The sequence below is a fragment of the Malaclemys terrapin genome, chromosome 2 (assembly GCF_027887155.1).
Source record: "Malaclemys terrapin pileata isolate rMalTer1 chromosome 2, rMalTer1.hap1, whole genome shotgun sequence".
Classification (NCBI taxonomy): Eukaryota; Metazoa; Chordata; order Testudines; family Emydidae; genus Malaclemys; species Malaclemys terrapin.
This window is the reverse complement of record NC_071506.1, coordinates 233,142,786-233,156,487: the sequence shown is the minus strand read 5'-3', so window position 1 is coordinate 233,156,487 and position 13,702 is coordinate 233,142,786. Positions and strand designations below refer to the sequence as shown.

Genomic DNA, 13,702 nt, shown 5'->3' with positions numbered 1-13,702 from the left:
GTCAAAAAAGCTATTTTTTGTTGGGGAAAATGTACATTGATTAGCTGTAGTGAAAAAGCCAAAGTGGAGTAAGGACAATTCAACGAAACAAACAAGTGAAATTTGTTAAATGAGTTAGTCATTTTAATGGTCAAATTAAACAAGCCAGTTAAAGATCAGACTAACGCTGTGTATTTGAGGCAATCATTTCAAGGCTCTACCCTACCACAGGATCTGTATGAATAGACTTGCACCACGTCAGAGCCCCACCACCATCAACAAGACTCTGTATGGGTGCGAGGGTTCATGAAGATTAGGCTGCAGGATTGAGGTCTAGCATATGATTTACCCTTTACAAATATGGCACTTTTTATAAAAAAAAATCACATTTGTTCATAGATGAACTTTTCTTTTTCTAATTTAGCTTTCTTTTTAAAAAAAAATCCGAAGTGCGTTGTATCAGAGGGATGATGTTGTTTATTTTGTAGTGTTATCTTCTTTCTGATAGAGAAATAATGCAAAATATCATAGCATTTTATTAGCAACTGGTACACATTTTGGCCCTGATTCAGCAAGCACTAAAGCACATGTTTATGTTCATCCCAATTCAGCAAAGCACTTAAGACCTGGCTTTAAATTAAGCATGTGCATGAATCTCACATTTATCAATGGGATTTAAGGTCACACTTAATGTTAAGAATGTGCTTAAATCCCATTGACATCAATGGGATTTCAGCACACGCTTAAATACTTTGCTGAATTAGGATAAACCCACACCCAAGTTTAAGTGCTTTGTTGAACTGGGATGAATTTAAGCACATACTTCAGTGCTTTGCTGAATTGTTTAATTGGTACAGAAGTTATCCACTACCCGTAACAAGAGTCCCTTTGATCGCCATAAGAAACAGTCTTTTCAGCCTCCTAGTTATTTTGTAGATTAATTGATGCATAGATTCTCAGGCCAGAAGACAGCATTTGTGATAATCTGGCATGACTGCCTGTGTAACACAGGCCACAGAATTTTTCTAAAATAATTCCTAGAGCATATCTTTTAGAAAAACATCCAATCTTGATATAAAATTTGCCAGTGATGGAGAATCCACCCCAACCCTTGGTAAATTGTTCCAGTGGTTCATTACCCTCACTGTTAAATATTTACACCTTATTTCCAAACTGAATTTGTCTATCTTTAACTTCTAGCCATTGGATTGTGTTAGACCTTTCTCTGCTAAACTCAAGAGACCATTATCAAATATTTGTTCCCTATGAAGATACTTATAGACTCTAATTAAGTCACCCTTTAACTTCCCTTTGTTAAACTAAAAAGATTAAGCTCCTGGAGTCTACCACTACAAGGCAGGCTTTCTAATCCTTTAATCATTCTCATGGCTCTTCTCTGAAACCTCTCCAATTTATCAACATCCTTCTTGAATTATGAACACCAAAACTGGACACAGTATTTCAGCATCAGTCACACTAGTATCAAATATAAAGGCAAGAAAACCTCTCTAACTCCTGCACAAAATTCTCCTATGAATTCACAGATTGTATTAGCCCTTTAGGAGACAGCATTGCACAGGGAGATCATGTTCAGCTGATTATTCTCCACCCCCCCCAAATCTTTTTCAGACACTTCTTCCCATGATAGAGTCTTCCATTGCCTAATAAGAATTGCCTAGTATTTTTTTTGTTCCTAAAATGTAACATTTACACTTAGCTATGTTTGTTTACGCCCAGCTTACCAACCGATCCAGATCGCTCTCAGTCAGTGACCTGTCCTCTTCATTGTTTGCCACTCCCCCAATTTGTGTGTGAATTGCAAACTTTCAGTGATGATTTTATGCTTTCTTCCAAGTCACTGATAAAAATATTAAACAGTGTAGACCAAGAACTGATCCCTTCTGGACCACATTAGAAACACTCCCGCTCGATGAAATTCCCTGTTTATAGTTACATGTTGAGACCTTTCAGTTACCCAGCTTTTAATCCATTTAATGTGTGCCATGTTAATTTTATATAGTTCTACTTTTTTAATCAAAATGTTGTGAAGTACCAAATCAAAAACCCTACAGATGGCTAAGTATATTACATCAACACTATTACCTTTATCAACCAAACTTGTAATATGGAATACAATTGTTTGACAGAATCTATTTTCCATGAACCCATGTCAAGACAAACCTAAAAGTAATACTGTACCTTATAATACTGAATATTATAAATGATAATATAGTAGTTTGTAGAAATCAGTATAGTTTGAAAGAGGTAGGTGGAGTACAAGATTGAACAATACACTATGAGATCATTACTGTCAGCTAGATGACTATCATATTTAGACTTTGCTGTTACTGACTAAAATCTATATTAGCCCTTTGATTAAAAATCCAGTCTCTACATAAATGTCCCATAGATGTCAGCAGGAAGTCTGCATATAGAACAAGAGTAAAATATGCCCCCAAGTTGTTTTAACTGAGATTTTCCTCCACTTCTGCCGAAAATAATTAAGAAAATGCAATGGAAGAGGATGCTGACAACTTAGGGGATAGTGATGGGGAGCTAGAACCATAACTTCAAATTTATGATTATAAAAAGTAAGCAGTCATATTTTTTTTTACATTGGCAGAATAAGAGGCTGTTAGTGACTTGCTAAAGCTGAGGGATATTAAATCATGACTGTGCAAATATCTATTTGATAGTGCATTTGGTTGGTAATATATTATGTATCGTAAACGTACACTTGTCTTTGCTGTGAACCTTTTCTACCTTCTGACAGTTTTGCAGGAAACACATACTGATTTCAGTTCATCAACAGTACTAATATGAATGAGGCTTCCACTCATTATGATGACTGTTTTTTTTTTAAAACAGCATGTAATACTGAGTTGTTTCTCATGGAACGTGGAGAATATTTCCAGATATTTTTGAATCTTCTCACTGCCTTACTCATATATACTTCCAATGCAGACTTTTTTGTTGAAAACTATCCAAATTAGGATTTACTAGGATGATTAATAGTTGTTAAGAAATCAATATTGCATGTTGTGAAAATAGAACGGGGCTAAGGTGCTCTACTAACACAAGCACTGTTTTGGCATTAGGGCTGAGTATCTATTGGTATTAGCAAAGAAATCTTATTCACTTTGGTTGCAGTACTTGCATTGCCATTTGCACGTGGACCAATAGTTTTACATCTGGAGATAAAGTCACAAATTTACCAATCTTCTGCACCTGTCTTTACACTGGTGCTAAGTGTGTTTACAATGCCACCAAATCAGAACTTAATAAACATTTTTGCACTGTCTTAAGGTTCCATTTGGACCTCAATATACCCTGTGTGAAAGGAAGGTAGATGGCCCTGCATTTCAATTAAATGCAATTATATACAATAGTTGCCACTGTGCTAAGGGTGCTTTTGGAAATCCCACTGTAAGAGTCTAATCTTAGCATAAATCTTAGCACCATTTCCTACAGTAGCACTATATACATAAATGCAAAATACAATAACGGTGTATGAGCAGCTACAACTGAAGTAAGTTGGAGCTACACAAATGCATTCTGGGGCATACATTGAATTTATTCTTGTTTAGGATCCTGTCATTTATGTTACTCTAAGAAAGCCCTATTTGTTTACTTACCCGCTTCTACAACTTCAGATTGTTTGCATAATAAATATAAGATATCAGTGAATGCAAATTTCCCTTTGATGGTCCAACAAAACTGGATATTGCTGAAGGATACTCATTCGAGAATCAATTGTTATTTGAGATGGGTATGGTGATCCTTGTTCCAAACAGGGCTGTCACCAGGAGTTCTTAGTGTTCCCACTGCTACACACCTTGAGGAAGCAGGAATGTCTACTCCAAGAGTTGAAAGATCTTGAGTCAGACCCCCAAAATCATGAGATTTTTGTTTTTTTAAAAGATGATGATGTGTTTCTGATCTGTCTTCTGATTTCTGAACTCCCCTTGCTCATCCCCAGCATGTGTGGGGTAGTTACAGTGTTGCCAATTCTCCCAAATTTACAGAATAAGGTGATTTTGGCCCTCGCTCAGGAGTTCTTGGTAGAAGACCTGAGTGAGATCAAATTACAAAAATCTGTATGAAGTGCTGCCTAATGGTGTGGAGCTTCCAGCTTCCTCAAAGTCCCAAAATGCCAACTAATTAATTCAATGACACCCCACCAGTTTTACATCTGCCCATCCCACAACCCCATATCAATTAATGATAACCCCCCGCCCATATCGATACTGTGCCCCTTCAGATCCCCATCAATTAATTTGTGTGTCCCCAGCCCCACATCAATTCTGCACCCCCTGCCCACCCCCACCCATCTGTTCCTTGCCGCCACCACACACCTCCGCTCCTTTCAAGCTCCAGGAGCTCTTTAGGCCAAGTCTATACTATAAACTTATATCAGTATAACTATGTCACTTGGGGAGTGTAAAATACACACCCCTGAGCAACGCAGTTATACCAACCTAACCCTTGGTGTAGACAGCGTATGTCAACAGGAGAGTCCCGCCCCCCCAGTCAACATAGTTAATCCACTTCCATGAGAGGCAGTAGCTATGCCAACAGGAGAAGCTCTCCCATTGCCGTAGCAGTATTTTCATTATCTCCAGCCCCAGCCCTGGAGGAGGCCCTTTCCAGGGGCTCTTCAACCCCCAGCCCCAAGCCTGGGGCAGAGAAACTCCAGAAGTGGCCCCTTCTACTCCTTCCCAGGCCTGATGTTGAAGGATTAAAGGAGGAGAGAGGAGGAGCTTTTCACAAGAGGGAAGGGAGGAGAAGGGTCCAGAGCCACCCTGAGCTGCTGGGATCTTTTCTGCTGTCTCCTGTGAAAATAGTATGCATTCAGTGTTCTGGCACAAAAAGAGAGAAAGCCAAGACAGCGCAGCATTCAGGCTTGTTTTCTTCCTCCACGTGTGCTATTCTCTCTCATCAAGCATTTCCTGAAAGTAGAGTTCTAAGTTCCTATACATAATCACACTATATCACCCTTAATTGGGAAGCTGTTTATCTTAACATCCCTTTTGTCACATTTATATGAGATAGCAAAATTAAACATGAATAGCATAACCTGCTTACATACTTAACATTCTCTTCTGTCCCTGTGATGGGGTGGATAAAGACCACACCAGGGTGGAAGGGGCTAAGGAGCTGCTTTAGGTGGAGTAGCCCTGCTCCGCATTAGTGGGGAGCCATAGGAAGGGAGCCGGCTGTTGAGCTTCTGAGCTCCTGGGAAGATGCCTGGTAACTAGCAGAGCCTCTGCCCTCACAGAAACGGAACACAGATCCCCTGTGCTAAAAAGGGGAAGAGACTATATCCTATAACTTGTGTTGGCAACCCAGCAAATTTGAGAGCAGATTGTGGGTCATCCAGGGCTCCTCTGAAGAAAGACAAGCCAAATATCCTGGGTCACTTATCAGGGAAGCTGCTGCATTATCCAAATAATGGGTAACTGTGCCACCTGGATTGACATTCGTTTAAACCACAGTGAAGATGTGGGAAAAGTCAGACTTAGCAGTGCCTGTACTAAGAATGAACCTTTCAGAACAACCCATACCACCTACTGGTGATCCAAGAAACCTAGGGACCAAATCCTACTTTCAATAAAGTCAATGGCGATCTTCCCCCACCCCCTTTTTGACTCTCATGGAGCAGAAACAGGCCAAAATATGGAAGAGATGGTGCAAAGTACTTTCCAGAATGGAAGATTCTATGAATTCACATATATGGGATTGAACCAAAAAGATTCTCTTTATTTGAGAACTACCCTGATGATCTGATAGCAGAACTGGAGGGTAAAGGAGAGGGGCAAAAGCAGCATACTTAAAGAAGTACTAATGAACCCCGCCCCACCCCCACCGTTCTTCAGCATGATTTTGAATGTGTGAATATTAACTGACAAGGTGACTAAGAGGAGGTGTTAATGCTTAGTCTTCTTTTATATTTTATAGGGTCTTTATAGTGACACTCCTAATTTAGTACTGCAGCTGCTCATAAGCCATTAAGAACAACATGATTTTCTCCTCTATACATAGGTGGGTGGAAGATTCTGAAAAATAATTCTAGTTTGAATGTGTAAGTAAATTTATGTAAATTGTTGTCAGTCACCTATGTATTCATTTTACTAGCAAAATTACATCATAAATGATCTCTAGTCAGTGATTCTTCATTCTGAGACATGCATGCACACATTTATTCAGAACAGAAAAAAAGATCATTTAAGGCTAAGCATGACTTTCTTACCACGCCAATAGAAAAGTAATTATTGATGATAGTATAAGGCACTGGATCTCCTTTCTCATCTTTATCATTGGGTATGACTTCAAATTTCCATCTGTCCAGCAAGATCTCTGTGCTGTTCTCAATGTCTTTCAAGATCTTCATCAGATTCTCACCTTCATATCCTAGCAAAGCGTGAACACGATGATTTTTAATAAACGTGACAAATTCTGCTGATGTTACCCCACTCCTAACTCCAGTAGTTAGGAAAATTTTATCTGCACATATAAAATCTGAAACACAGAATGATATTTTGCTCCATTAGCAATCTTTCAGAAACCATAATTAAGGGAAATGGAAATATAGTGCTAACTTCTGCACTCAGCCATATCAATATAAACTTAAAATAACTCCACTGATTTCAATAGACTTTGGATTTACACTCAGTGTAACTGTGAGCAGATTTGACCTACTAACTTGAATTTTCTAGCAGTTGCCTGATTGTATTCAGACAACACCAAGCTAAACTTTGTAGCATGTTTATGCTATACAGTGAATGTTAACATGTAAAATACTTTCATTTCAAAATATACGTACAGAGGTTGAAAGAGCAGAGGCAGTGCCCTAAGAAAGTATGACAGTATGCTGAGGAGTTAGAAGGTGTCACTAAAACTTCTTTTCGTGTGTGTCTCTCTGTTGTCAACGTTTCCAAAGAGATTTGTGGTAACACAACCAAATGCCTGGAAGCCATTCCAAACTGAGAAGGATAATGATCAGCAGATTAACTGGTTTTCCATATTTTGATAACTACTGGATGAACTTTCCAGACTGAAGAGTCTCTTCGCTGTTGGTATGCTCAGCTTTTGACAGCAGCAATACAAGTCCCTGTGTGTTTTCTAAATAGAAATGTGTTTTTTCTAAACAGAAATTACAACAGTGATTTTTTACGAACATAGGCTTACTTAGCATAGCCCTGATAAATTGTGGTGTTAGTATAATAAATGAAGAATGGTGTATTCACTTTTATTCTATGCATCATCCTTTCTCTTCCCAATGTGCACATACCTTAGGCCTGATCCTGTGGTGGGATATAGAAGTCTACTCCTATGAGCAGACCACTTGCCTGGCACTTCTGGTAACTAAATAGGCCCTCCACTACACCCTGCACAACAGGAAAAGGGAACTTCATTGACCAACTTCATATGCTTTTCAGACAAAATGGTTGTGCAGCAGCAACCCCCTAGATCTATGGATTTACTTCTTCTCCAAAGCAAGATTAAGTGCATGTAGACAAGAGTATGTGCATGCTGGGTCACCACCAGTGTCAGTGGTAAAAACATATATCCACACCAAGCAATGGGTCTACTTGATGTTAAAGTTATGGTAGAGGGTGACCAGTATCAACAATTATTTTTAGCTCTGCAAATACATCAGATCTGAGATCCTCTTTAGTTTTAAAACCAAGTAGGTGTGAATGTTTTGAACCAATCTGCAGATAGTAGTTGCCATGAACATAGGCAATCACATCCGTTGATTGGTACAAAGTCCTGCAGTTGCAGTGAGTGTGTCCAAAGCCATTCAAACCCCTGCTAGACTCTTTCAGTTGTGATCTATACTGATATGTAGTGGCATGGAATATTTTTACTGTTAATTTGGAAGTAATAAAGCTAGATATTGCCAACTTCCACATACAGCAGCAGTGCATATGATTCTCTGAGTTCCATAGTTACTTGTTTCACTATTTATACTCCATGCCAGGAGTCTGTATCTTTGAGAAGGGAAAATCACTCACTGGTAATTCAGTTTGCAGAAGTCTCCTCTTTTCTCCCATCCTATAGATGGTTCAGAAAATCAGTGTTATGGTGCTGTTTACTAGGAAGCCAGGAGGCAAAGAATAGTGAAAGACTGAGAATATTTGAGCACTGACTCTTCCCACCATCTGATCAGTAAATTTCAAGCTGATATCTCTCTGTCCAGATGGGATAACTCAGAACAAAGGGGAAAGAGAGAAGGTTGCCGGATAGGAGAAGAGGAGGGGAACCTGACAAATTGAATTACAAGTGAGTAATTTTCCATTGTTATTTCTCCCCATCTTCTTCCATCTTGCAGAAGATTCCAGACAATCATCAGATATAGCACACAGATGCATCAGAGGAGGTTGGTTTGGGGAGCTTTACAAGCTAAGTTTGCCTCTGCTGTTAATGTCCTCCTAGTAGAAGGCACTCACACTCTGGTGATGGGTATTTAAGATAGACAGTATATGATGAAAGTGGAAGGCAAACACCATGTAATGGCCTTGCAGATTTCCACTGAAATTACGTTGGCCTTTTCAGCACAGGAGGAAGAAATATACCCTGAGTATAGTGGGCTTTCACTGGCAGAGGTGGAGTCTTCCCCATCTACAAATCAGATTAATAATTGACTTTAGTCAACAACTGACAGCTGCATGGAAGCCAGAGACCTGTGGCTTGGTTCATGGGAATGGACAAACAGACTCTTCATCCTTCTCATGGGCTGTATATAGTGCAGGTAAAATCTAGGGACTCTTTTTACATTCAGAAATAGTCTCTTCTCAAAGGAATTGGAAGGATTCAAACAGAGGGTTGGCAGGGCCACAGACTCATTCATGTGGAATTCCAAAATCAATTTAGGGCTAGTGAGAACTGGGCAGTGATAATTAGGGAGTACAATAATTATCCAATAAGCTGAACAGGGGTAATAACAATTAATAGAGCCACTTTCACAGTCAACAAATGCAAGGAAACTTTTCATGCATATCCTAATTCTGGACCACAGTTGACAAGTTTCATTGAGCGCTAACATTTCTGAAAACTAGTTCCCATAAGAAGAGGGCTTTTAAAAAAATGGAGGCATCAGTATGGCATGAAAAATCCCACTTGACTCTGGAAGGCCAAGATAGCTGAAACCTGAACACAGAGAGGGGAATTTCAGGCACTGATGTCCTCAGCTAAAAGAAACGGTGAGACATTTTGAATAAAAAACTTGAAGGTGTGGTATGCCTGCATGCACAACAATTTTAAAAGACCATCAAGACCCATGATTAATGTTCCTGAACAAGGCTTGCAGGTACTAAAGTCAATACACTTCCTTTCTCTATGAACTTGTTTCATTCATCCTCCAGGTCATAAAGCAGAGGAAGATGGAGTTGAGTAGGGGACTAGGCCCTGGAAGAGGAAATCAGGGGAGACTGAAAGGATCCACATGTGCCCCATCACTAGATCCAGGGACTTGGAGGGCAGAATCTCCAAGGCCAAGTGGGAACAACCTGGATAGTGACTGCCGTGTCCACGCTAAACTCTGATCTTGCATAACTTCCAGGGAATTTAAGGGAGTTTAGGAAAGACAAACTATTTTCACCTGTCCCACAGAAGGGATCCCAGTAAGAAGGTCTAAGGCCATAATACTTGTCATGGGATCTGGAGACAGATCAAAACACTGAAAAAGATCCTTACAGATGGCAGAAAAAGAGAGGCTGTCTCTTAATTTAACTCCCTTTCCTCAAGGATAAGGGAACAGAAGTCTGAGCTGGAGTATGAACTCTCATTCCCTCTCACATTGGAAAAAAAAAATAGATGTGAGGACTGAGGCATGGGGCTGAACTCAATATTTTTGGGGAAAAGAGTGTCTGGAGCTCGTAAAGTGAAACCAACATCTGATTTTCCATGCAGACAAAGTCATGAGCCATACAGGGCTCTGTCGCAAGCAGCACTGCAACATACCTCCCATGAGACAATGGGCAAGTTACCCCACACATCCATGCCTCATGCTCACCATTGACTCATTCATGTGGTCACAATGATCACAGGGACACAATAATCTATCTCAGGGTGATGTGTGAGAACTGACTCAATATTTGAAAAAAGTTCTCTATGATGCAAAGAGAGAAGGTGCTATATATATATATAATGAAAATACAGTAGAACAAATATTTGACCTACTAAGACCTTTGCCATAGTTCTCACAGAGAGGGTGCCTCACAGATAAAAGCAGTTCTCACTCTCTTTCTCTCCCCTCCCCATCCCCATGCTCAGTGCTGATCTGGAAAAAATGATGATTAGGTCTGAGGTCTGCAAGTAAGGGATCTAAGAGGAGAGGTAAGTCCAACCTCTGAGCCCTGCAGAAAATCAGCAAGAGCAGCAAATCTAAGGGACAATACATAGATCTCAAAAAATCTATAGAGGGAGTTTTGGCTATCTAATGAGAGCATCAGTAAGAATGGTCATAGAAGCTGAGAGAAACACTGTATTAGACATCTCCAACTCCAGCATGTTAACTTTAAGGATAGAAAATACAGGACATCAAACAGGGATGCTTTAAGAACAAAATGTCTGATATGTGGGATTCCATTCCTGAGACACAGCAGCATGAGGTATGCATACTCTCTCTAAGTTTGTAGCAAAAAATTTGGCTGAAGGGGGCAGGGTAAGGTTCTTGAGAAGTCTAATAAAACTCTTTTTGTTTAAAATTGCACCTACAAGAAAATCTCTCAGGTATTCTTCCTTACTGATACCTTAATGATGTTCGGCTTACTTATATAGGACCATTTATTGAGGATTCCATTCCTTCTCCAGACCTCTGCACACTTGGTAAATGCATGCTCAATGTTGGGGAAAAAATTTTCATCAATATTTTTAAATAATGTCATAGTTATTTTTACCTCTTTCCATTAGCAAAGGCAAACGATTTAAAAATATCTTCCATCGCAGAAATTAGGGAGAAGGTAAGCCTGACCTACCAGATTGTTCTGTCTAAGGATGGGGCAGCAGTCACTTACCATGCATTGAAAAGGCACCAGAGAGGAAGCTAAAAAGTCCCTGAAATGTCTGGATACTCAACAGACATTGTAACTCAGAAGGGAGCATTGTAGCAAGCAAGCTATTGAGATTTCTCCAAAGAGCCTTCTGATGGGGAGAGATACCACAGCAAAGGAATACACACACACAATTGAAGGGCAACCTCTCACCATGGAGTAGAAGAACTAAAATGAACTTCACCCAGTGACTGACAAGAGAACAGAAGTTCCAAATGAACCAACAGACAATACAACCTGCCTGAGCTAGAACAGAAAAACAGGAGGGAAAACAGCCTCTAAGGAGAGAAGGAGGAAGATGAGCCCCACCCAATGTCAGAGACCAACAGAAATTCCTATTAAACAAACAAAGAAAAAAAAGGATGGAGGAACCTTAGGCATTGCAATGTTCAGTGTCTGGAGCATCACAGGAACAACACTGTCATCCACAAAAACTGAGCCAGGCACATAAGCTCCCTATAGAATGAATGGGGAGAGAAGGGCACCTTAGAATGTGAACTGCCAGCACACAAGGCGAGGAGCTGCCCAAGCTAGCAAATTTGAGATGCTGATGAGAGGAGTGTGTCCTAAGCCCTGCCCCCCTCTCTCAGAGATAGGCACCTAACTCCTGGCTTCAGGGAGGTGCCTATCTCTGCTAGTAATCCACAAAACTACAGGAAGATAAGTGTTACTCTGTCTAACTCACATGCAGGGCCTGACCTGGTATGCGTGCTCAGAGGACACCTAACTCCACATAAAACAGGTGGGAGAAGAAAGGGAAGGAAGGAGGACATCCTTTATAACCTTTAGCCTGTGGTTAGATATGGGAGACACCAGTTTATGTCCCCCTCTTTCCCTAATAAGGGATTTGAACAGGAATCTCCCACCTCTTAGCTAAGTGACCACTAGACTACACCACTAGACTACAGAGTCAATCTCACTCTCTCTCTGGCCCAATTAATATTTAATTGTTCAATTATTTAATTAAAATGGAATGACGTCAATGGGAGAGATTGAGGGAGACCCACATCAGAATGTCCTATAGCCCAGTGCTTCAGGCACTCACCTGAGAAGTGTGAGCCCCATGTTTAAATCCCTTCTCTTCGTCAGGCAGAGGAAGGACTGGGAGTCTCTTACATCCTAGGTGAAGTTCCCTAACTGCTGGGCTAAAGATTATTAGGGAGGTTCCACCCCCCAGCTATGTTTTGTGGAATTAGGTGGCCTCTGCACATGCATACTGTATCAGGCCCAGCATGCAAGTTAGGCAGAGGAGCACCTGTCTTCCCTTGGTTTGTGGATCACTCTGGGACTTAGGCAGGAGACAGGCATCCAGACTCCTAGAATGAGGCAGCAGTGTGCATGCCTAGAGGCAGGAACATAGGTGTCAGGGAACTTTTATTGCAAAAACTTAGGCATTGAGTGAATTTAGGCACCTACACAGTTAGGTGGCAGCCAAGCAGGAGTTTTATGGATGCCAGTTGTGCCTTAAAAAATGGGCTTAGGCGTCTACCTCTTGGAGTTAGGTGCCTAAATCCTCTGTGGATCTGGGACCTACAGTTCTAGATTCCTGCTCTAGGGCAAGGATGTAGAGACTTGAGTCTATGGTTCCAGCACTTGCAATTAGTAAGATGGAAGGGAAAGTGAATCTGAGCTGCAGCCCCTGTGGAGGTGGAGGCAACTAACCTTGCTAAACCTAAACTATCTTGCTCTGTAAGACAATAGCTGAGCTGCATCAGGCCCACTGGAAGCTGCAGGAACTCAGCACATGTGAAAATCAAGATACTCATTTATTACCTACTCTTTTAGAAAAGGGAAATAGGATCCCAAAGAAAGACCAGACGTGGGAGCTGTACTCACAGTGCCCAATATATAAAGGAATGCAGGCAGGAGGAGCTAGCAATGTGCATGCTGTGCTGAAGGGGTGCCTGCTAAGGAGAGCTATTTTTGACAGCAAATTGACAGATGAAGTCTAGGTTTAGGGGTCATGAGATCTGAGGGAGTCATTGTCCCACAATTCACTGGCTACTTACATATCTGTTAGAGGGCATGGATGATAAGCTTGCCTTGGATTTCATAAGTAGGGGTCCTGTTTCCTGCTCCTGCAGAGCGGGACATGGTTCTTTGAGGTTTCCATCAATGGAAAATATTAGGGGGGAGGGGTCATGCACACCCAGTAATGAGGAGGAAAACCCAGACAAAAATCAAGCTAGCCCTGCACCTATGACCAATTTTGCAGAAGTGAAAAAGACAGCTGCAGGAGGCAAACTGCTAAGAGTGTCTAGAAGCGCTCTCCACTGAGCAGGAATAAAAGCCACTGCATTGAAGAAGAGTTTGCCAACCCTGGAGTGGGGTTACAAAGATCTGCACCCAGGAACCAACGAAGGATAGAGAAGATGGGGAAGATAAAATAATCCCTGTAAATTACTTACATGTTAGGCATGAGGAGTAAGGGAAACAAAAGGAAAGAGCAGCAGAAGCAGAAGGAGCACCAGAAACAGGACAGCATTCAGACTGAAATGACTGAGGGAGAGTGGAAATGGAATCGGCATTGGATCCCAAACTAAATCTACTGGACACCAGCAGGTTGGGATCAAACCCATGGGTCTACAGGGAATAAGGAATCAGAGCTAGAGCTATTAGTCCCCTGGTGAGAGGAAGCTTGCAAAGCTGGATCCCATGAAGGGGTC

The 13,702-nt window shown here is 41.0% G+C and overlaps 1 protein-coding gene across 1 annotated transcript in view; it reads right to left on the bottom strand.

The window, feature by feature from the left end:
• Window positions 1–13,702, bottom strand: part of DGKB (diacylglycerol kinase beta) — a 465,349-nt gene that overhangs the window by 255,648 nt on the left and 195,999 nt on the right. The window contains exon 18 of the mRNA XM_054021197.1: window positions 6,230–6,390. Coding sequence (XP_053877172.1) covers window positions 6,230–6,390 — 161 coding nt within the window. The remainder of the gene's footprint in view (window positions 1–6,229; window positions 6,391–13,702) is intronic.